Raw genomic sequence first — 25377 nt, 5'->3', positions numbered from 1 at the left:
CTTTCCCTGCATGAGATAACTGATACATCTATGTGATGTAATAAAATATTAAATTTTGAATCTGGCTGATATTATCATAACACACTTGTATTTCAGGATACCGTTGGTGTAAAATCGGCCTCTAAGTGTTGTGCAGTGGGGGCTCCAAAGGTGGGGCTGCAGCGCTATCCATGACTAAAATAGGGGAGCCACAAAAACTTCCACCCCAACTCTGCCAGCTGGTGTGGATCTCCTGTTGAATGATCTGTTGCAATTGAGAGAACCAGAGGTTTGCTGGCAGAAATGGAGGTTTGAGAAGCACACTACCATTTAGGCCCCCATTATAGCAGGTAAGCTACATTGTGAATTTGCAACGGGTACCAATATTTCCTGCCTGTGTATGCGCATAATCGCTTATGCACATGTGCAGGCCTTCACTGTGCACGTCCTCGGAGACTTGCATAGTCTCCATTGCGCTCGCAGTGGGGGGGGGGTGTGCGCAGGAGGCGGGTAGGGGCATTCGTACACTCTGCATTTCCTGGGCATACCCGTGAGATTACTGGGTGTCCCCAGGAAAACGCTGGGCAAATGAGGGCGGCTACCTGGCTTCTGTGGTCGGGCAGCTGATGTCACCGAATGTCAACTGCCCGCCCTGTTCTCGGAGCAGAGCTCCGCTAATCTAAGGCATCAGAGAGTGATTTCGATTAGTGAGAACTTTAGAAATAATTCGATGGTCGGCGACCATTGAATAATTTTGGCCACCCACACAAGGCTGCGAATGGATGTATATGCAAACAATCCATTTGCAGCGCTGTGCGGAAAATCATCCAATAGCGTGGGCAGGCATTCGCACGCGTGGCGGCGGTGTTACAAGGATTCGGTAAAATATGAGTTTTGCAGCTTACCAGGTCAACCAGAATGACCTCCTACTTGTGTGTCATTTATGTCCCACTTGAGCCATGTACCTATTTTCCCATTATTGGTTTCTCGACCAGCTGCCACAATGTCACTGCTGCACATGTACTGTAATAATGTCTTTGATCATTGTTGTAGTAGAATAAGCAGTTTTTGCTGGAAGGCCCCTTTGTTTTATCCAACGGCAATTTTTGTCTTCTTCAAAATGAACAATTGCAACATGTACAGTAGCAAGACTACAGTATATCACTGTAATCCAAACTCTAGTAGATCCCAATACTCTGCTTCATACATCTATGTGGACTGGAACCTCTGACAGCTCATCTTCCCTTAGTAGTTGGAGTCACTCATCCTCCAACTTAAAAAAAATATCCCATCTCAAAGCCATTTATAGTCTTGGAGCTACTCGTTCCACGCAGCAACTGCTGTACATAATCCGATATAGCTCAGTTTCCTGAGCCCTTACTGCTTGGTGGGAATTGGTTTCTTCCTCTACAGGGGGGAAGGGGAGAACCAGGTAATGTGATAACCAGGTAGTGCTGGACTTCATACAAAAGTATTTTCAAGGTGGCAATCAGTTACACGACAAAACAATGTTACTGTGTAACTGATTGCCGCTTTAACAAGTAAGACGTTCCACCCATCTTGCACTCTGTTACATTCCACCCTACACAGGGGCAGATTGGCCCTAGACAGGGAAGATTCCCGGTAGGCCGACACACCTGTGAGGCCACCTGTAAGTGAGTTACTTATTTTTATGATCTGGCTCTGTCCAATAGAGTGGCCCTGTCCCACTGCTGGACAACAACTTTTGCTGTTTCAAATACTGTACTCATCTAAGGTGGGCACCCATCTATGGTGGATATTATTTTAAATATGGAGGTTTTTTTTGTCACAGCAGCTTAAAGGTCAGAGGGCCCCTAGACTACCGAGCATATTGAAATCAACAGCTTCCACACAGGAATAGTGATTTATTAAGCCCATCTATTATGGTGTTGGTTTTGCCTAAGTTTGATTTGGTACTGCCCACGTGAACTTACTCCTAGAATTTTTTCCAGGTCCACTTTTATTTCCCAAATCTACCCCTGACCCTGACCTGCAATTCAGGATGTATTGTTCTGATCTACTAGTTGACTGCTTTTTCTGTATATTGTCTGCAGCAAACATCTTGGAAGAGCAAATTAAGACCAAAGAGATTTGGAAATATGAACATATGTAAGATGCCGCTGTATGGAGGCAGCCTTCTAAGCACCTATGGCTGGTCATTATTCCAAGCATTACCTTCTATATGTCATAGCATATGGTTGGTGCTGAACCTGGTAGAAAAAACATCATGTAGTTAATCAGTAAGTATACTCATTTGAGGTCGCAACAGGGCTGGTGGAAGGCCCTGGAGCACCTCAGGCGGGCGGGGGGGGGGGGGGGGGGGCACATCACTTCACGGGAGGTGGGTGGCAGGTGATGCGGTGAGGGCCGCTGAGTCCCCGTGCAGGGGGGGTGATGCGGAGGGAGAGTTGCGTCGCCGCTCACCTCCATCCAGGGGGGGGTACCTGCTCACAACTGCCGCCCTCTCAGTGGCCGGCGCCCCAGGCAAATGCTAAAGCTGCCTAGTGGTGGCGCCGGCCCTGGGTCCCAAGTTTTTGATGCCAAGAAGTTATTTTCTGGTGATCAAATAATTAAGACCACTTAATTAATACGATCCATCCTAGTTTCAAATGTGTAACATGAATTTGTGGTGTCAGGAAAAGCAAGGCACCACTGCTAGTACCCTACCCAATAGCTGTCAGCACACCCCAGCACACACAAGCACCATGCTTATAATGCAGATAAGAGAAGCCACACCAACTGCTAGTAAATCCTTGCCGGTGATGTTTGAGGTGGTAGTTGGTGTGGCTTCCCTATTTATGTTTTGGAATGAGCTGCAGCGCTGTCTCTAATGCAGCCACTGATTGCCAGTATAATTTGTAAGCGTATTGTGCCCCATTGCAGTTAGAGTCCAGTATATGTTCTCTCATACAACCATTTGGTCTGGTTTCCATGGGATTGGCTGACACTTCTACAAACCGGTGGTGCAAATTTTATTCCTTCAAACTGCAGAATCAATCCAGCATTTGAGAGCAAAAACAAACGTGATGTGCAGTGACTGCCAATGCATCAGAACTGGGCTTTGCAAGAGCTCTCCTTGGTTATTTGGCAGCCAAGCCCAATAGATGGCATGTTTCAGTTAAGATGGCCATAAACGTCTCCGATTTTGTCCGATTTTCTCCAATTTCGATGCATCAGGGTCATAAATCATATGAAAATGGGCAAATCGGATGTAGTCCGTGACCATAGGATCAGAGCCCCTAGATTGCTAGTACTACACTAAGGATCCTGAAGCCTTGGCTGGGATCGCATGTGATAAATTGCATGCAAAAGAACCGCATGCAATATATCACATGCAATTCTGACCCAACTCGGAGATAGTATATAGGACATTTTTGTTCAACTAGTCATCCACAAATCTGCATGGTACATAAATTCCCAGAGCTCCTGTGTTCACAGAACACAAGATACTATATAGTGGCAGGCTATTCAACAGATGTGCAGATGGAGACGGGCAGGGACCCGCAGCGGCACCATCCTGAAACTGGGACACACGTGCGTGCGAGACGCACACGCGTCCCAGTCAGATGGAGCGCCGGCGATCGCCAGCGGGGACATTCTGGCGATCCCCGGCCAAGGAAGAGAGGCGCTCCATCTGTACATAGAGTATGTACAGTAGCTGGGTGTTGCTCCCATAGCAAGATATATGGGTACTTATGTAGTATCTGGGCGCCCGATTTTAAAATCAGGTCGGAAAAATCGCATCGAATAGCATCCGATATCGCATGCGATCTGATACGATTTTCCATAGGATTAAATGTTAACATAGTCCTGTTAATTTCCCCACTATCCAAGTGGGCATAGAGTTGATTTTATAAAGCGTGGCGAGCGCATCGAGCCACCGAGCCCGAAGCGTGGCGAGCGGCGCTTTATAAAATCAACTCTATGCCCACTTGGATAGTGGGGAAATGAACAGGACCTTGTTAACATTGAATCCTATGCAAAATCGCATCGAATCGCATCGCATGCGATATCGGATGCGATTCAAAGCGATTTTGCCGAAAATCGCGTCGAATCGCATCTGATTGTATGCCTTAAGGTAAGGCATACAATCAGAAAATTGGCAGCCCAGATACTACATAAGTACCGATATATGTGATATAGCCCGTCATTTTAGTAGGACAGTTCTCTGCATCTTCCTCTAGATGACACCTATGATATTTTGGTGTGGTCAGTGTGGTCAGTGTGGACTGTCCCCCCTCTGAGTTAGCTGTCTGGAAAGAACTGCAATAAATGACTTGCAATGAAATATTTAATTGTATCACAAATCTTCTCACAAGGAGATTGAAAACTCTCCACTTACAAGGTCTAGTCCCCTCTCAACACAGATGGACAGTGCATATCACAGTATGATAAACTGGTAGCAAGTGCAGGCATAGACCTTCATTCAGATGTGGTTGGGGTTACGATGATTCAGCAAAGTACCAATGATCGGTAATTTGCACACAAGCCGGACCCATACTTTGAATCACAAAGTTTTGTCACTGTTGTTGCATGGGGGGACAAGACCAGGATCTCCATCCGAGGATGAAGATTTCCTGACCTCTTGAAAGCTTCTGTGGTGGCTTGCTTCTGTGACTCCAAGGGTCACACAGTTGGCCAATGTGTTCACAGATGATCCAATACTGCATTTTTGGATACAGATCGGATTAGTAATGCAGCAGGAGAAATGGTGCCTTCTGCTGCATTGCCATATTAGTGTTATCACTGCTGTGTCTACGTATATAAGTGATAGAACCTCCAACCACATCTGATCTACTGCCACTATTCATGTTATGCACAAACACTGTTCTCAATTACACTCGGGTCCATATATGGATATGGAAAATCCATGCTTTTGTTCCGCTCTTTAATGGATTGCGAGATCTCAGCCAGCTCTTCCTGGAATTTCTTTATGAAGGTCTGTGGAACCTCCTCTGTAAAGCGCACATCAGGGTACTGGCCCAGACGTCTCTAGTGGGGAATGGGAATTCTTGTTAATGGAAGCCAAAGACATGAAACATTTTTGGTCACTACAATAGGTTCTGTCTCCACAATTACAGTATATGCACATGAAAACATGGTAGGATTATATAGTAGTCTTTACATTTATTAGCTGTCTCAGAGAAAAGTATTAAATCTTATTGTAGTATTTATATTGTCCTGAATACTGTCCCCAAGGACTGACCTGGTCCGTTGGCTCTCTACTGAGCACCCACGCAGTGGACATGTTAAGAGTGGTGGTGTTTACTTCTGGCAGTGCATCCAGAATAGTCTGGGGTGTGGCAACTCCTTTTACTGTGGGTGGGTGGCTTTTCAATGATGAAGGACCATTGGGTATCCAGGCATAGAAGTCAAACTGCAATGGAAACAGAAGGGAACACTTTACCCCTGTTCGTAATACACTGCAAGCCATGCTCATTTAGATTAATCAATATGATCTCCACTCCTCCAAATCAAGGATAGAGTTTAAAAGACACCAGCTAGGATATCAAGAACAGCATATTGTAAAAATGTGATCTGTCACTCACCTGACCATTGTTGACAGCTGCATGCTGAGCAGAACAAGTGAAGATCGCCATGGTCAGGTACTTGATCAGAGAGGCCTTGGTCTCCAAGGATGAGGGTATTCCTAGCAAAGGGAATAGTCCATTAGTCAGTTTGACCTCTCCTACACACTGATAGAACACCCAAGGTGGACCATCACATCTCATTACATTCTACTGACCACCACACAGATTATCAAGGTTGATAACATTGAATAAGGTGCCCATAACTTTTTGTGCCATACCTTTTGCCTTAACTTAAACTAGCTTAACTTACAATAAATCACACCGACACCAAATAACTCACACAGACCATAAATAAAGACACGGACAACCAAGTGCTAAGTTTAAAAGGTCAACAATCATTTATTGTTTGGTGACCATGTTGACTAATTTAAACTAAATTTTTGTAGCTGCCATTTAAACTAGATTTAAGCTAATTAAACTAAATGTGGAGGATGGCAAAAAACAAGTCGCTACCAAAACGCCAGCCCAGTAAACTTGATCTTACTCCAAAAACTCCAGGAGGGGCTCACCACCGCCTCCTATCTGCATAACCTGCATTGTGCAAGAGGAAGAGGCCTACTGGGAAAAACCTTTTTATACCCTGTTCTAAATAAACGCCCCCTGTCACCCTGATAGGACCATGGCCTGTCACCAACCCATCACAGGCCACCCGTGCTTAAAACTGAAAGTAGCTAACCTTACTGATCTTACCTTGACCCAAAAGAAATGGCTCTTATGTGGCCTCAGTCTTATGCAGCCCTCATACATTTTTATGCTTTTTGTTCTGTCCTTTGTAGCTTGTTTTAGATATAGAATGGTTATGTCAAAGGGCTTAAATTTCACCAGAAGGCAAACACTGATGCATGACTCAGGGATCAAGTTTCACAGTGGCCATGTGTCCAAGGATTATTTCTGATGCAAGTTTGACCTAAAGTATTTGGTGGTGTATGACCGTTTGGTCATACCAGTTTTCTTAACATTGAAAGATCAGGTTGGCTCGTTATGGACCCCATGATATTTAGAAATATGGCATCACAGAACAAGATGTCACTTACCTGTAGATTTATACTCCAAGAATCCCTCTTTGTAGATCTCGGCCACCCAGGCCTGAAGTTCAGGGTCTGTACTGACCACCACATCACTCTTATAATAGTAATTAACAATGTTGGACACAAAGCTGAAATGGATAAAGCAAGACCTACAATCAGTGATCTAATCAAGTTTGGATGATTTGCAGAAGTTGTGGAGGGTTGTGGAATTGTAGCTGTCTTATTCCCTTGATCAGGCATGTATGCAATGTCATGGTTATCCATATAATTTAGCACATTTGTATTATGACCATCGGGAAGCAGTTTTAGTCAAACAGTTAGAACAGCATAGTGTTTATCAGAACTACCTCTCCACAGCCAACCAGATCTTCATCCCATCCTCCCTGTAGAGGTAATTGGGAATGGATTCCAATCCTCTTGCCTTGATGTCATCAGGGAGACAGAGGCTGCTGTAAGTGACCTCATCCATTGCTTTTTTCAGCAGTATTGGAAGCCCTCCACCTTCAACTGCGACTACATTCGCCTGGATAAAAGACAATGTAATACATGTGTGTTTACGAGCAATACTGCAGCTTATTTATTCCAGTCTGATATTGAGTACATTTTATGTAAGCAAATTCGAGGGCCGAACTTCCCATATGGAACAAATACCAGAAAGGCCAATGGCCTGATGGGTGGTCCAGCCATGCAGAGAGACCACGGCTAGCCGAATACTCTGTTTGGCTGCCAGGCTTATATAGACAGAAGCTACTCAAGCAGCTGAACCTCTAGATTATTTTTTCAGCTGCCAATAATATATAGAGGCATGAAGAGGGAGGGGAGGGGGGTTGTCATGAGGCCAAATAACTCACACCGCTCTGCCAATTGAGCTATGACCATGCCCATTTTTGGTGCATCAGACAGCCCCTTCCCTTCTCTGCACAAGTCACAACCTAAACAATCAGACTCAAACCCTGTGAGCTAGCAGAGTTTCTAGAACAAGTATTCAAAGGATCTCACCTGATCACAGATGCCACCAGGACCTGTGAGCTCAGTTCTGGCAAGGATATTGAAAGCAAGGGTGTAGCGGAGATGTGGAATAATTAGCTGGGAAAGTAGAAATACAGAAGCATTATAATACAATCTGAACCAGACCTTCTGGAGTAACTACTTATAATAGATTTTGGTGGGAATGTCCAGTATTTTGAGATGTTCCTGCATCCCGTGGCCAGCAGTGTCCCGCGACAGGGGAGGTGGGGGAACAGTTGGAAGATGTTGTGTGCATGTGCACAGCATCTATTCACCCAGGCAGAAGTGCTGGCCATGCCCCCACAGCAGCAAATGCCCTTGTGGGAGTGGCGCGATTTGTAGGTGATACCCCATTGTAGACATGCCATGCCCCCAATTTCTGGATGCATGCAAGGGTCCTTCCTTCGGGTTCTTCAAATGGGAGGTATGATGTTAACGTTCGGGTGGCTGTACATGCCCAAAAGGAGCAACAGTTGAATTGCTGTCAGGGGTCATTTACTGACCGTCAGAACTCAAAACAATGGTATTCCCCCAGAAAGGGGAAAATCATCATAAGAATGATATTAAATAGGATACATGGGCAATGGTTGCTAATGCTACACCAGCAATTGAATCCCAACCATTACATTGAAATAGATTTTAAGTTACAAAATATTTAATTACATGCAAACAGAGTCTTCTACTGATAGGCAGTGAAATATTGTTTTCTAACATTTCAGCTGACACCTTCCATCCCTCCATTTTAAAATTACTTTATTAGGCCATCACTAGAGCCCCTACTATGTTATTCAAGGAAATTGCACGCTGCCTAGGCTGCATGCATACCCAAGGAGCGCAGTTGTACTCAGAAAAAAATAACAATAATAATTTTCCTTAATGGAATTATTTATTAAAAAACAATATATAACAATTTATACATAGAATAAAAATTCATTAGAAGTGCACTTCAAACATAGATCAGACAGACAGGACAAACAACATAAGACAAACGGATGCTTGGCATATATGGTAACTAATATGCTTATTTCTCAATACAACACTGACAAAGCAGATTTGTGTGCATAGTTACCAGTCCTGCTCTTTAGATAGAGCTTCAAGCTCTGTGGACACTGTCACTTGCACAGCACAAACTGAGGAAGCCGCTGATGACTGCTAAGAGGCGGAGAAACGCGTTTTTTGGAGCTGTGTTTGATGCCAGGATATCGCAAAGTGACCCCTGTATACTGCTGCTAAAAATTGTCTGCAAAGTGGGTACACTGCTTTGGCTGCAGCTGCATCCCTCCTCAGCAATTGAGAATATCCAGCTGAGTAGAGGAAGGACTGAGCCCTGACCACACACATAGAGTGGGGACATTTCTGTGCAGCTTGAAGCTCTATCTAAAGAGCAGGACTGGTAACTATGCACACAAATCTGCTTTGTCAGTGTTGTATTGAGAAATAAGCATATTAGTTACCATATATGCCAAGCATCCGTTTGTCTTATGTTGTTTGTCCTGTCTGTCTGATCTATGTTTGAAGTGCACTTCTAATGAATTCTTATTCTATGTATAAATTGTTATATATTGTTTTTTAATAAATAATTCCATTAAGGAAAATTATTATTGTTATTTTTTTCTGAGTACAACTGCGCTCCTTGGGTATGCATGCAGCCTAGGCAGCGTGCAATTTCCTTGAATTGCTTTATCTGTATAGAGGCACACAACCTCTGTTTCCAAGGAGCTGCAAAAGCCCTCAGAATCTCTTTATAATTTTAATTAAAAAAAAAAAAAAAATTTAATTTTTCTATTTGTTACAAGCACATATTCCTTCTATCCTACCAGCGCTCCTAGGTGACCCCAGGGTCACATTCCCCTACTATGTTAGCCACTCCAAAACACAGCTTTAGAACCAGATCTCACCTTGTACACTGGGTGACCCATTGGAAGTTGTCTGGTGGTTGCAATGTTGAAGACCTCGGCAAAGGAATGAACGCGGAGAAGGTGAGTGACCCCTTGATGCACCTGGTAGTCAGAATTACGCACCCACATCTTGGCCAGTAACCAGTCAGATTCTGAGTCACTGGGTAGGAAGATTGGAGCATTCTCTCCTGGGGTCTGAGCCAACTGTAGTAGAAACAGAACCATCACTTAAGCACCATCTTGTACCATGTACTCCTCCTGCTCCATGGTGTATAGATCTGGCAGTATATTCCCACATAATGTAAGCCTTGTTCATAAGTAATCTTTTCATTACAAAGAACATGTGCTAATGAAAATGAAAGCGTAAAGAATAAAATATATGCAAAGGCTTAAGGAAGTTGGCTCTGGTGGAGTTTGAACTATGGGAGCCAAAAAGGTCACTAGACACTGCGCACCTCAGTCTGTTTCCAGCACCTACCAACAGCAGCCCGCCAGTGGAAGGCTGGTCAGGGCCGCTGTCACCTGTCACATGAAAATAGCAGTAGAGGGCTGGTGTCCTGCAAATGGTTCCGCAGCAGCAGAAATCCAAGATGCAAGGAGACGGTCACAGCCAATCAGCAGTGTCAAGTAGTCAGAGGAATCCTCTGAGTGTGCACTTCCTCCTTTAGCCCCTATAATCTGAACAACCAGGAAGACAGTTAGACTGCGTGGAAGGGAGGGTTAGGCCAATGGAAGGGCGGGTTAGGCCAGTGGAGGGGAGGGTTAGGGTTCTTTTGCTTGAGGGAGGGTTAGGCCACTGAAGGGAAGGCTTAGGCTGCAGGAAGATAGGGTTAGGCTACTGGAGGGTTGGTTTAGGGTTATTCTGAGGAAAGGGAGGGTTAAGCTGCTGGAGGTTAGGGTTAGACTGCAGGAAAGGAGGGTTAAACAGCAAGAAGAGAGGGTTAGGCCAATGGAGAGGAGGCTTAGGCTGCAGGAAGGGAGGGTTAGGATGCATGGAAGGGAGGCTTAGGCCAATTGAGAGGAGGGTTAGGCTGCAGGAAGGGAGGATTAGGATGCAGGAAGAGAGGTTTGGGCCAATGGAGAGAAGGCTTAGACTGCAGGAAGGGTGGGTTAGGCTGCGTGGTTAGGCCAATGGATGGGAAAGTTAGGCTGCAGGAAGGGTTGTGGGAATGGAGGGTTAGTGTTAATCTGTGGATGGAGAGGGTTTGGGTTAGGCTAAAGGAAAATAAGTTTAGGGCTAGTCTGCTGCAAAGGAGGTTAGGGTTAGAGAGTGGGTTGGAGTAGACTCCCTTATGAAAAACTGTGAATTCTAACCATCAGAATGTCGGTGTCTGTATTGCCAGCACTCTCAATGTCAGAATCCCATATCACACCCTGCCAGTCAAGTGTCATCCTCTGCAGGTATACACTCAGGGCCGGTGCAAGCCCCCTGCCCGCCCCAGGCAAAACTCCCAGAGCCGCCCGCCGCCCGGATGGTGCGGACGATACTGCGGCACGGGGGGGGGGGGGTGTTCCGCTACGGCAGGTGCGATGCGGCAAGTAGGGGGGGTCTCGGGTTCGGCGGGTGTGATACGGCACGGGGGGGTTGCGGGCGATGCTGCCGCGCTGCAATCCCCCCAGCGGGGAACAGGAAGTGGGCGGCGGGCGGCGAGGGGAGGGGAGAGGGAGGAAGATTACCTACTCACCTGCTCCCCGCTCCCTGCTTTCTGGTACCTCTCTATGGTACCTCGGCGGTTCAGTACCGCCCTCCAGTGGCCGGCGCCCTAGGCAAATGCCTAGTCCTGCCTAGTGGTGGCGCCTGCCCTGTATACACTGGCTGAACAACCTTAGATGAACAAGCAAGATACAAAAATCTGGGGGCTCCTGCAAACTAAAATTATGCCTGTATCTCTCCAATGGTGATGGTGGTTGGATGTCTTCCCACACTGGTTGGTAGATTGCTAGAGCTATCAGTCAATCAGCGCAGGAAGAGACCATGGAGGTGAGGGCGTTTTTAGGTGAATTCTGTCTGCCATAAAGTGTGCCCATTGTCGTAAATATCCATAGCAATGAACCCGCCAGGACAGGGTTGTGTTATCTCAATGTTTCAAATCTTGAAACTTCCAATGGCACCATGGCACCTAGCTACTATGCATCTCTGAATATGTCACAAATCTGGTTATTTCAGCTTACCTGGTTTGTAATTTTGCTCTGATTTCTACTCTGAGCCTTGCTCAGTTCTTACTACATCCATGCAGCCAATCAATCTGAGCATTGCTGGCTCACAGTGGGCCAAATGTGTCAAGCTTCAAAAAAGTGATAAAATGGTGAGTGATAAACAATCAGCCAATCAGCCCCTATCTGCCTTCTCATGGGCTGGGTTTGAAAAATGACAGGGAGGAGCTGATTGCCTGGCTGTTTATCATTCTCCATTTTATCCCTTTTTGAAGCTTGATACATCTGGCCCTGATTGAGCACTTAAGAAGAATCCAGTCTGAAGCTGAAATTATCGCTAACCCTTTTGGTGTCCTGTTCCTTGTTGCTCACCTGTTTAGCTCAGACTGAAGTCTCCTGAATTCATACCTCAGATTGCAGTTTCCTTTCTGTCCTTTCCTCCAATCAACGCAAGGCAGGGGGGTTAAATATCCTGCTCACAAACTCAGAAACTGCCTTCAGCAACTTATCTACCTGCTGCATGTTCCGGATGCTCATCGCTGTACAAGCTTGTTTCCTGGCTCCTGCTTTGTATCCTGACTGTAGCTTCATAATTACCAGTCATCCTGAGTTCCTGGCTATCCACACTCCATTTCCTGATCCTATTCTGTTCTACAAGCTATGACTACTGGCATCTGCTACTCAGGAGCTGTGCGGCCTTCTAGACACTAACCGGACACCATCAGCTATGGTGTTGCATTGCAGTTTCCAAACTGTTAGTCAGACGCTATCAGATTCCCTGACTCAGTTCTACAGCTCCGGTCCAATTACGGGTTACTTTCCAGTATACAGCATTTTTCAGTTCTCCAGCTGCAGTCCAGTTCCTGGTTGTTCTCCAGTATACAGCATTCTTCAGTTCTCCAGCTCCAGTCCAGTTCATGGTTAGTCTCTGGTACACAGTAATTCTCAGTTTTCCATCTTCGGTCCAGTTCCTGGTTATTCCATGGTACACAGTAAATCTCAGTTCTCCAGCTCCTGGTTATTTCACCACTTTTTGTTTCAGTACAGTTAGCCTACCCGGTCCTGCCACTCCATCCTATCGACTCCAGTTACCTTTATCATCCGGCATCTACCACCAGACCACCAAGGTCACTACTGAATCCACAAACTCCTAGTCCTGACAATATATCATCAAATCTTTAATTATATATACGTTTTTTTACAGCTATAATGGCGGAGAGCTTAAGTCTTGCCACAATGGCTGGCAGAGGGCATAAGTCGTAAAGTAATGCTTCACCTTGGCTGGGGAACATCTTAAAATGAATCCACTACCTTTTAGTCAATGAGAAAAGTAATGCATTACCCTAATTTATGCACATGTGAAAATAACCTTTTTAATAAAGAAAATGAAGCTCAGGATCCTGATGCTCAGGGTTAGGGTTAAAACACTCATCAAGCTCTGTTGGCTTTCTGACTGTTAGGATCCCGACTTTCATACCCAACCTGAATGAACAAGCCCTCATATGGTCATGTTAATACTGCAGAATTCTAATAGGTCTGATATGCTTCTATATTTAAGGAGGTGGTTGTAACCTTACATACTGTAAGCTTATGACCTTTTGAAAGCAACATGATATAAAGGGAGTAAGACTACTATGGGTGCAAGTGCCACGATTACTACTGGGAACAACATGTCATATTGACATGGCAATGACTTTTTGACTCTATTAAGAAATTTGTGTACTGACATGTGTTGCAACATAGCCCATAGGGGGTTCTTAACTCCAGTCCTCGGGTATCACTAACTGGTGATGTTTTGTGTAATGACCTGCTGGTCGATGTTGAGAATCACTGACCTACGGTTCTATAACACACATTTAGGGAGTCATCGTCCACCGGTTTTTAACCATATTCTTACATACAAGATTTTCAAAAACGATTTGAACTTAAGCAGACATCAGAAGACAGACTTGCCTGGATGGCTATTGGGAGAAGTTGATCTTGAGGAGTTCTCCACAGTAGACACATTGGGGCAGCGATATATTGTTGCTTTCCATTTATGGATTTATTGGCAGGGACACCATGCAGCAGCTTGTAATCTGCCAGGAAGATGTTGCCATTCTGCAAGACACAAGAACCAATTTACTGCGTGGTATATGGGTCTTCAGGGGTTTGTTTTTGGACTATATATGCCTCATTGGAAAAAAAGAAATAGCATTCCTCATGACTACATCCCACCTCTAGCTCTTTTTGAAGACTGGTGGTGGTCCCCAGAGATGCAGCCACCATGTCGTCCTTAACTGGGAAGTTCTCAGGAATTGCGGAGCATTTCCTGATCAGGGTAGGGTTAACTCCATTAAGATATTGTCTTCCGAAGAAGTGATCCTCCTTCCACATCTCAACCACCTTCTCTGAGGATACAAGACATCAGGAACACGTTATACAGTACTTTAATGCAAGTTGAGGTAATTTTGATCATTTACACAAAATCCCTTTACAGTCTACTTTCTCATATGAGACGACCATTTTACATGATAAAGAGGTGAACTTTCTTCAGTCACAACCTTATGGAGAGATTTGGGTTGTTATTGTAAGTGGCCAAAAAAAAGGACATACCCAAGTTCTCAGACCTTCTTAGGTTGAAGAGCAGTTTGATATCTTCCAGATCAGTCCATGATTCTGTACATTTTAAGAAGCCATTCATCTTCATATCCATTACCCTGTGAAAGCACGTATGATAAAGGTTTCAAATAAACTACAGAGATGTACAGAGATGTACCAGAAATAGATTTCATATCAATGTAATATTACATTGTGTACAATCTACAAAACTACACACAGTGGACACAAATTTTATTAATCAACTTTAATACATTTTACACTATTTTTTCACCCATTTTTCACATATCTCTTATATATTTGGCTACATCTGTCACTCAAAGTGTGCCTGAAGCTGTAACGCTGGGTGGAGCCTCTGACTCACATGACTGACTCACACGACAGAGAACCAGCCCAGTGAGCCCACAGTGCCAGACTGCCAGGGTCTGCCTCTCCATGTTACACTGCAAAGACACAGCTACTCACTAGACACACCAGGTGAGCGCCCCACACCTCCATACCTCCATACCTCCCAACATGACCCTCTCCAGGAGGGACAGAATGCTCTGTTTGTGGACTTCCATCTTAATTTATGATTGTCATCACCTGTTTTAAACAGGGTAATTGATAAGAAAGGTGTTTAAGCACAGGTGATGGTAATCCATAAATTAAGATGAAAGTCCAGAAACAGAGCAATGTGTCCCTCCCCCCCCCCCCCCCCCCCCCATTCACGGCAACCCCACGATTAAATGGCACATGCAAAACACTGATATGGCTATGGTCGACAATGAAAAAGGTTGACATGAGTTTTTGAAGATTTATTTTTCACTTTTTCAATGTTTTCATATTCATTCTCATGTGTCGACATGGACACCAATGAAGTGCCACACTTATGTCAACATTTACATGTGTTGACCTTTCTGTGTTGATTTTTTCTTGTGGCGATTCGCGGCACCCCCCGGCGACCCCCCTCCCGCGATTCACAGCACACACCCCCAATTCGCGGCGACTCCCGCGATTTGCGGCCCCACCCGTGACACACCCCCTCCTGCGATTCGTGGCACCCTGCGACCCCCCCTCCCACGATTTGTGCCAACCCCCTAGGCCCCCCCTTCCTCGCGGTACCCCCACCCCCCGCGACCCCCCCTACCGCGATTCCCCCCCCCTGTCATTGCGGCAACCCCCCGCCCCTGCGACCCACCCTCCCACGATTCACTGCAACCCCCCGCGTCCCCCCCTCCCACGATTCACGGCACCCACCACAATTCACGGCATCCCTAAGCCCCTCTTTAGTCCCACGTATACTCACACACCCCTATCACTACCCAGCTTCCTGCTCTCCTGAACCGTAACTTCCACCACTGGGGAGTCGCTGACTTTGTTTTGCCCACATGCCCCTATCATGCCTCATAGCCCAGCCTCCTGCTCTTATGTACCCTAACTCCCACCCAGTAGGAGGAGACACTGACTCAGGGCCACCGTCCTGTACTCCTGTGCTGCCATGCTGGACCCTCACCCACTGGCAGAAGCTGCACAGTGTCCCCCACCCTCCTCTTTAGTCCCCCTTATGTCCACACACCCCTATCACTACCCAGCCTCCTGTTTTCCTGTGTCGTGACCTCCGCCAGTGGGGAGCCGCTGACTCAAAAACACCCTACTATACTATTGCACACACACACACCTAAAATACATGCACACACAGCCCCCCCCCCCCCCACACCCACAAATGTCACTGTACCATCCACACTATCAATGTACATCTTACTCTGTAACCGCTTTTTAATTAAACAAAACAATACACACCCCCTTCCAAATCATATGCTCTCTATTTAACACATTTCACCTATAACTTAAGTTGCAATACAGGCCATCTTTCATACAATTCTAACCATCTTTCTCATATACAAATGTTCACAAATTAAGGGGGCGCAGCCCCTTACGACGGTGTAAAGAGCGCCCGTAGGGCGCGATGAATCACCTAGTCTCTTATATATTTGGCTACATCTGTCACTCAAAGTGTGCCTGAAGCTGTAACGCTGGGTGGAGCCTCTGACTCACATGACTGACTCACACAACAGAGAACCAGCCCAGTGAGCCCACAGTGCCAGACTGCCAGGGTCTGCCTCTCCATGTTACACTGCAAAGACACAGCTACTCACCAGACACACCAGGTGAGCGCCCCACACCTCCATACCTCCCAACATGACCCTCTCCAGGAGGGACAGAATGCTCTGTTTGTGGACTTCCATCTTAATTTATGATTGTCATCACCTGTTTTAAACAGGGTAATTTATAAGAAAGGTGTTTAAGCACAGGTGATGGTAATCCATAAATTAAGATGAAAGTCCAGAAACAGAGCAATGTGTCCCTCCCCCCCCCCCCCCCATTCACGGCAACCCCACGATTAAATGGCACATGCAAAACACTGACATGGCTATGGTCGACAATGAAAAAGGTTGACATGAGTTTTTGAAGATTTATTTTTCACTTTTTCAATGTTTTCATATTCATTCTCATGTGTCGACATGGACACCAATGAAGTGCCACACTTATGTCAACATTTACATGTGTTGACCTTTCTGTGTTGATTTTTTCTTGTGGCGATTCGCGGCACCCCCCCGGCGACCCCCCTCCTGCGATTCACAGCACACCCCCCCAATTCGCGGCGACTCCCGCGATTTGCGGCCCCACCCCGTGACACACCCCCTCCTGCGATTCGTGGCACCCCGCGACCCCCCCTCCCACGATTTGTGCCAACCCCCTAGGCCCCCCCTTCCTCGCGGTACCCCCCACCCCCCGCGACCCCCCCTACCGCGATTCCCCCCCCCTGTCATTGCGGCAACCCCCCGCCCCTGTGACCCACCCTCCCACGATTCACTGCAACCCCCCGCGTCCCCCCCTTCCACGATTCGCGGCACCCACACCCCCCCGCGACCCCCCCTCCCACAATTCACGGCATCCACCCACGACCCCTCCTCCCGTGATTCGCGGACACACCTCACCTCCTCCCCCCCCACCCCCGCTCGCGATTCACAGCAACCCCAGGATTAAATGGCACATGCAAAACACTGACACGGCTATGGTCGACAATGAAAAAGGTTGACATGAGTTTTTGAAGATTTATTTTTCTTTTTTGAATGTTTTCATATTCATTCTCATGTGTCGACATGGACACCAATGAAGTGCCACACTTATGTCAACATTTACATGTGTTGACCTTTCTGTGTTGATTTTTTCTTGTAGCAATTTTTTTACAGTGACAATTATGTGCACATCAACCTACACATCATCAACCAATTCTTTGTATAATATATAACACCTGTTCTGTTTTACTGTAGGTGTTTTAAGTCAGATCTTTTACTGCTACTATTACTGTTTATGTAAATGCATTCTGAATGACAGCAACATCCTACCATCCTTCTACAAGAATATATAACCAATTAGGTGATTTATCGCGCCCCGTGCCACCCCCCTCCCGCAATTCACGGACCCCCCGCGCACCCCCCCCCACGATTCACGTCACCCCCCGCACACACACCCCTCCCGCAATTCGCAACCCCCCCCTCCCGCAATTCACGCCCCCTCCCACGCTTTGCGGACCCCCGCCCTCTCCCGCGATCCGCGGACACCTGCGCCCCCTCCCTCCCTTGATTCACGGCACCCACAACGCCCCTCCCACAATTCACGGCACCCCTAAGCCCCTCTTTAGTCCCCCGTATACTCACACACCCCTATCACTACCCAGCTTCCTGCTCTCCTGAACCGTAACTTCCACCACTGGGGAGTCGCTGACTTTGTTTTGCCCACATGCCCCTATCATGCCTCATAGCCCAGCCTCCTGCTCTCATGTACCCTAACTCCCACCCAGTAGGAGGAGACACTGACTCAGGGCCACCGTCCTGTACTCCTGTGCTGCCATGCTGGACCCTCACCCACTGGCAGAAGCTGCACAGTGTCCCCCACCCTCCTCTTTAGTCCCCCTTATGTCCACACACCCCTATCACTACCCAGCCTCCTGTTTTCCTGTGTCGTGACCTCCGCCAGTGGGGAGCCGCTGACTCAAAAACACCCTACTATACTATTGTACACACACACCTAAACAACATGCACACACAGCCCCCCCCACACCCACAAATGTCACTGTACCATCCACACTATCAATGTACATCTTACTCTGTAACCGCTTTTTAATTAAACAAAACAATACACACCCCCTTCCAAATCATATGCTCTCTATTTAACACATTTCACCTATAACTCAAGTTGCAATACAGGCCATCTTTCATACAATTCTAACCATCTTTCTCATATACAAATGTTCACAAATTAAGGGGGCGCAGCTCCTTACGACGGTGTGAAGAGCGCCCGTAGGGCGCGATGAATCAACTAGTGTTTTTAATATTTAGTTTTAATTAAGTTTTATTTTACTCTTTTTGCGACACATAATGATTAATATACAATGGCAGATGGCACCCCTATTTTTTGCTAGTTCATTGTGCCCCATACAGGAATTATTTTTCTTCTCTTTTCTCGAGCTCCAAAATATGCCTGCCATAATTATCGGGGACACGTCAATTCAAATCTCCCTTCCCCAAGTATGGAATCATTTAGACTATTAAAGAGGAGTTTTGAAATTACCATGAAGAGTTCTTTTATTGACACTATTGACCTATCTCCTAGCACATCTCCAGTAACAAAGTCATTGGGTGGGATGCTCGAAAACAGAAATGTGGTAAAAAACCTATTAACGGGTTTTTACCGCATTTCCATATGCTCTAATGCCCCTCGGCCAGGTCACCTCTGCAGAGGGAGGGACCTGCTTTTGCTGGCGTTTCCCTATATAAGCCTATGGGCTTCTTACTGCAGCACTGGGGGTTATTCTAGTCCATTCTTTCTGACAAAATCCTTCTTAGATGGGCAAAACCATGTGCACTGCAGGTGGGGCAGGTGTTACTTGTGCAGAGAGAATTAGATTTGGGTGGGGTTTTTCTTCAAAGTGAGATCTATATTGAAGTGTAAAATCATGCAGTCAGTATTTTCCCTGCACAGAAACAAAATACCTCACCCAAATCTAATTCTCTCTGCACATGTTACATCTGCCCCCCTGCAGTGCACATGGTTTTGTCCATCTAAGAAGGATTTTGTCAGAAAGAATGAACTAGAATAAACCCCACTGTGTGAGGGATCCATCCCTCCTAGCATGGCCCACAGCCTGGCCGTCACTCTGCGCATGCACAGACAGACTCCCAGGTCTCAAAAATGGGAGTCCAGTGCCAGAGTTGTTTTAGCGCTGCTTACATGCTTTGTGCGGAAGCAGGGCCACCAACAGAAATCTTGGGGCCCCATACATTGATATTTCTGGGGGCCCCCCCACCCCCTTAAGCACTAGTAATTGTGTGGAGCAGGGAGGGATGGTGGGCATATTGGTGGCAAGAAGTCCCATTTAATGGCTGCCCTCAGTGCAGACAGCCTCACTTCTGAACTGACAGCTAATACACATTATGTAACACACCGTAATGCCTACTACAAATTCTACCACACATCGTAATGCCCATTACACATTATGCCACACACTATGATGCTCATTACATATTATGCCACAAACTGTAATGCCCATTACATATTTTACCATACACTATGATGTCCATTACATATTATGCCACACACCATAATGTCTATTACATATTATACCATACATGGTAATGCCCATTACTTATACCACACACCGTAATGCCCATTACACATTAGGACACACACCATAATGCCCATTACATATGATGCAACATGTCGTAATGCCCATTACACATTAGGCCACACACCATAATACCCATTGCATATTATACCACATGCCATAATGCCAAAAACATATTATGTCACATAAGTGCCACTTACCTACATGCTCTTTGCTAGGGGTTGCATGCTCATTGCCAGAGGTTTCTTGCTCAGTACCAGGAGGGCTACATGCTTGGTGCCAGGAGGGTTACCCTTGCCTGGGTTTTATGTTCCTTGCCATGGGGGAGTACATGTTCATTGCTCAGTGGGAATTACCCACTCAATGCCCAGGGAGGATTACATGCTCCTTGCCAGATGAGTTACATGTATTGCCCAGGGGGATAACATGCTTGTTGCCAGGGGGGGTTAAATGTTTGCTCGCTGGGGAAATTACATGCTTCTTGCCCAGGGGTAACCTGTGCATCAGAGGGGCCCCAAATTCAGCCACTTATCCCTTCATCCAGCTACATGGCATTGGACTGCTGTGGGCGGCTGGCATTTAATATCCCCCCACCCCCAACAAGAATTTTTGCAGCTGTAGCGCTGCAGGGACTCAGGAGGGGAAGCTGCCGGGGACGCCTGTTTAAACATGCAGCTCCCAGCCGCCGCCTACACACACTGACATGAGCCGGTGCTACTGCGGCGCTCATGTCAGTGTGTGTAAGCAGTTGCCGGGAGCTGCGTGTTCTGACAGGCGTCCCCAGGCAGCTTCCGCCACTGCAGTTGAAGGTCTCTTCTCCCCTTCCGAGTCCCTGCGGTGCCACGGCCGCAAAAATTCTTGTTAGGGGGGTTGGTTTATGTGTCAGCCGCCCACAGCAATCGAGTGCTGGGTGGCTGACTGTAGGGACGAGTGGCTGATTCTGGGGCCCCTCCGATTGTCGGAGCCTGGGTCAGCTGTCCCCTTTGACCCCCTCCTGTCACCAGGCCTGACCGGAAGAGCTGTCTTGCGTTACTAATTGCATTATGTTAGTGCATATGCGATTAGTAAGAATGTGAAGCCCGGTGATGTGCAGCGAATACCGGCAGCGGATGTTAGAGAATCCCGCCCATTATCACTAATGATAGCACAAACATAATAGCCTATGCCTAGTAATGTGTACAATCAAATGTCAAAACAAATATGCACTATTTGAAACTGAAGGAAGCTATACTAGATACAGCAGTGTCGATAGGGGGGGGGAGCAGTTACTTTCTACCAAGGCCTGGGTCTGATGGAAGGGCCCGAGCTCCCCCTCCCCCCCCCACACACACACGTGTTGCAGAGAGTCGGGCAGTAGAAGGAGAGGACAGGCTGCCACTGCAGGCAGGGCCGGTGCTACGGTATCCGGCGCCCTCCTGCAAACCATACATTTTGCGCCCTTTCATATTGCCATTGCAACAAGCTGCAGCCCGATTGTGGGAGTGTATGCAACATGCGATCCTATGGAGGATCTCGGGTGCATGTACATGTATGCATACACCATCTCAGTGCTGTATCTGCATATGTGCAGCACTCGTGACTGAGGGGGAAAGGAGGAGAGAGAATGAGGAGATTGAAGAAGAGGGGAGGAGATAGAGGGGGTGGAGTGTTGAGGACTGGCAACGGCACTGGCACAGAATAGCACAGAAGAGGGAAGGAAGGGGAGGCGGCGCTGCTGGCTGTTCGTCATTTGATTGACAGCTGACAGGCGCAGGGAGCAATGGGTAGGGGGCGGATCAGGGGCGTAACTATGGGCACCGGGGGGGGGGGCTGCGGGGCTATAGTTACCTGCTGCGCTGCTGTCTACTCTGCCCGGCCGCATCTGCGGTCACTGTCCCGTCACTCGCTCCAGGTGCCGGCTCCTGCTGATAATAGAAACTGACACTTAGAAAATGGCTGCCCCCAAATTGCAGACAGTTTTGGCAGCCATTTTCTAAGAGTCACTTTTCATTATCAGCAGGAGCCGGCGCCGGGAGAGACTGGACGGGACAGTGACCACAAATGCAGCCGGGCACTCTGTCAGGTATGGGCAGGGAGAGGGGGAGGGGGAGGGGGGCGCCGAAAAAAGTGTGGCGGGGGGGCGCAAATTATATAGTTACGCCACTGGGGCGGATCCGGACATGACATGTCATCCAGGCATTCAAAGACAGTGCTATATGCCTCAGCGCAAGTGTCCGTGCTAAGAGGGGGCAGGTCGCAGAAGGAGGACAGTGTGTGCGCGGTGCAGGGAGCTGCTCAGCTTCTCCATACTGCCGCCCGCTGTCAGACAGGCGCTGCGAGCGGCGTGCAGGAGGCAGTGACAGTGAGGGCTGTGGCAGCTTTAGCAGAGCAGGGAGGGAGACAGCGCCTTTTCAGCATGGCGCCTCCCTGCTTTGCAGGAGCTGCTGAGTGGGTAGCGCCGGCCCTGACTGCAGGACAGCCTCTGTCTCAGCCCAACACATGCTGCTCAGTGCTGTGTGCTGAGCTGAGGAGAAAGGCTGCTGCAGTCCCTTCTTCCTGCAGAGGTGTGTGATCACACCCACTCCCTGTCTCCTGCTGCTGCCCCTGCTAAGTGACCAGGACCCCAAATGCAAAGTTTGTTTCATGCCTGGTCCCCATCCACTCAGAATAGATACTTACGTGGATAAGAGGGAATAGCCAAAGCTGCTCATTTTTAAGAAGGAGTACTGGTCATTAAGGGGCAGATTCTGAATCTTGTCTACATCGATGAAGTGAGGGGATCCTTCTACTCTGGAGTTCCACCTGCAGGAAACAAAGGTTAATGCTATAAAAAATGTTCAATTATGCTATTCCTACATGGACCATGCCTTTCTCCATTCCTAGACCTATTGGTTAGAGAAACAAGAGATGTTCAATTTGCACCACCAAACACTCTCCTGGACATATATTTTCATCTCATGTCCATTGGCACATTTTTTCATTTGCAGTAAAATGTCTCATTGCTGCAAAAAAGTCACTGCATCCTCCTCAATTTGTGTAAATTAAAAAAATTAAACATATTTTACCTAAAAAAAATGCCTCTGGAGCAGATTTTTAACGCTTCCCCTGCCGAAAATCTTTACGCATCGGTTAAGTAGCGGCTAACATAACTGGCGTAACTGTGGCCGCAAAGATGAGGAAGTACCAATATTTCAGTACCAAGGACCTGAAATAAACACATTCTACACGTGTGTCATAAATCTGAATTGATAGAGAGAAGATTAGGTCACCAATGTGACCTTAGAGTGCGCCTGGAAGGGGTTGTTAAGCTAAAGCAGCGGCTTCAAAATTGGGATGTCGGTCCCAAACAATATATAACAGGAAAAAAGAAAATGGTGAAACCGCGCTTATCTAAAACATGCAACAGGTATTGGTAAAAAGTAAACAAATATTTAATAGTATGTAATAAAATGTATAATAAAATTGGAAGGATTACATATCCCATAAAAACATTGATACCACAATGCGTTACGTGAGAGATGGTATAGTCACCCACAATATGCTGCACAGTCCCGAGTCCGTTCCTAGAATGCCTCTGTATTGGTGTCCCAATATTAATAGCCTTGTTAGGAGAAACGTGGTCTCCAGTCCAGGGAGCTCCTGTTGTTGATGGGTGCTCTACCTGGAGTTGTATTGTCAGGGGCCAGGGAGCGCTGATGTTGTTGGTGCTCTACCTGGTAATGGATGGTAATGTCCCAAATTGCAGGCTGTGGGATGGATTTTCAGAGGCTGGTCCGGTCACAGGGTTCAAGTTGTATTGGCAGGTTGGGTGTGGGTGTCCTAGGTCTCTTCCACCGTCGCGTTTCGCTGTATAAGCTTTATCAAGGTCCTCTGAAAATCCATCCCACAGCCTGCAATTTGGGACATTACCATCCATTACCAGGTAGAGCACCAACAACATCGGCGCTCCCTGGCCCCTGACAATACAACTCCAGGTAGAGCACCCATCAACAACAGGAGCTCCCTGGACTGGAGACCACGTTTCTCCTAACAAGGCTATTAATATTGGGACACCAATACAGAGGCATTCTAGGAACGGACTCGAGACTGTGCAGCATATTGTGGGTGACTATACCATCTCTCACGTAACGCATTGTGGTATCAATGTTTTTATGGGATATTTAATCCTTCCAATTTTATTATACATTTTATTACATACTATTAAATATTTGTTTACTTTTTACCAATACCTGTTGCATGTTTTAGATAAGCGCGATTTCACCATTTTCTTTTTTCCTGTTATAAATCTTAATTGAGTTGGTGGTTTAACAGGCAAGTTAAACATATAGGATATTTTCCATTTGCTTGTTATAAACCTATGCATTTTCAGTACAAGTTTTGGATAGGAAAAATGTAAGCCTGTCCTGGCTACTAAGAATAATTTATGTACGCTAGGCAGGGCCGGTACAAGGTTTCTCAGCACCCTAGGCAAACTGTTTGCTAATGATCCCCCCCCCCCACACACACACACACACACAGGCTTTAAGAAGGGTGAGTGTATGTATATATTGGATGCGGTCAACATCCTGGTGGTCATTATACCTCCTAACTTCTTGATGTATGGAAGCGGGACGATCGCGCTGAATGATGCCACCGCTGGGCCACACCCCCTTTTGCCGTCTGTATTGCTTCAGGCTGGGGGGACTTCCAAATGCCCCCCCCCCCCCCCCCCCGTCGCGGGACACTGCCGGCCCAGGCAGGGACGAGGGACCGTCCCAAAAACCGGACTGTTGGGAGGTATGACTATACAGATGCTGGCATCCCGACTGCCCTCGTGAAACCAGCTCTGAATAGATCAGGATCTCGATCTGTAAATACAGTATGCAGGACAAACTAACAGGTTGCCCGGGGAAAGCGGGGTTAGGGTTAAACACCAGTGGGGGGGACTAAGAGTTAGGCTTCTCGGAGGGTAAGATTGGAGACAGGCTATGGGCTAGGGGGGTTGGATCTAAGCGGCCGGGTATGTAGGTTAGGGTTAGGCACTAGCAGGAAGGGTTAGGAAGCAGGGGGGTTAGGCTGCTAGAAGAAAGGGTACAGGTTAGGCAAGGCAGGGGGAGGGTAAGTATACTTACCTGAGCCCTGTCAGGATTCCATCCATCAGGATGCCCACAGCAGTACTCTGACCGCTGGTCATTCATGGGAAATTGGCACTCCAAGAAGGATACCACAGCGTTAAATACAACGTTTCAATGCCTTTTTAAATATAATGGCATTTTCATCAGGATTTCTGTATACAGTATATAACACTTTGGTATCGTGAGCATTCTTGGAGTGTTGCATCTTGGTGCGTTTTATATTAATGATTCATTCAGGAACCTGTTTGATGTTATTCCTACACAGGGAGCGCTGGGCAATGGAGATATATATATATACAGTATCTCTTATATATTTAGCCAGATCCGTCACTCAAA

At 46.9% G+C, this 25377-nt stretch overlaps 1 protein-coding gene across 1 annotated transcript in view; it reads right to left on the bottom strand.

The window, feature by feature from the left end:
- Positions 1 to 4307: 4307 nt before the first annotated feature.
- The window catches only part of LOC146058043 (polyunsaturated fatty acid lipoxygenase ALOX15B-like), a 114277-nt gene continuing 93207 nt past the window's right edge, over positions 4308 to 25377 (bottom strand). Inside the window, exons 5-15 of the mRNA XM_083170006.1 lie at positions 22607 to 22729; positions 14275 to 14378; positions 13897 to 14069; positions 13633 to 13779; positions 9526 to 9729; positions 7619 to 7705; positions 6967 to 7142; positions 6626 to 6747; positions 5550 to 5650; positions 5207 to 5377; positions 4308 to 4992 (exon numbers count right to left, since the gene is read on the bottom strand). Coding sequence (XP_083026132.1) covers positions 4813 to 4992; positions 5207 to 5377; positions 5550 to 5650; positions 6626 to 6747; positions 6967 to 7142; positions 7619 to 7705; positions 9526 to 9729; positions 13633 to 13779; positions 13897 to 14069; positions 14275 to 14378; positions 22607 to 22729 — 1588 coding nt within the window. The 3' untranslated portion in view covers positions 4308 to 4812. The remainder of the gene's footprint in view (positions 4993 to 5206; positions 5378 to 5549; positions 5651 to 6625; positions 6748 to 6966; positions 7143 to 7618; positions 7706 to 9525; positions 9730 to 13632; positions 13780 to 13896; positions 14070 to 14274; positions 14379 to 22606; positions 22730 to 25377) is intronic.

The sequence above is a fragment of the Crinia signifera genome, chromosome 2 (assembly GCF_055691185.1).
Source record: "Crinia signifera chromosome 2, ASM5569118v1, whole genome shotgun sequence".
NCBI classification, from domain to species: domain Eukaryota; kingdom Metazoa; phylum Chordata; class Amphibia; order Anura; family Myobatrachidae; genus Crinia; species Crinia signifera.
This window is presented reverse-complemented; position numbering and strand designations above follow the sequence as displayed.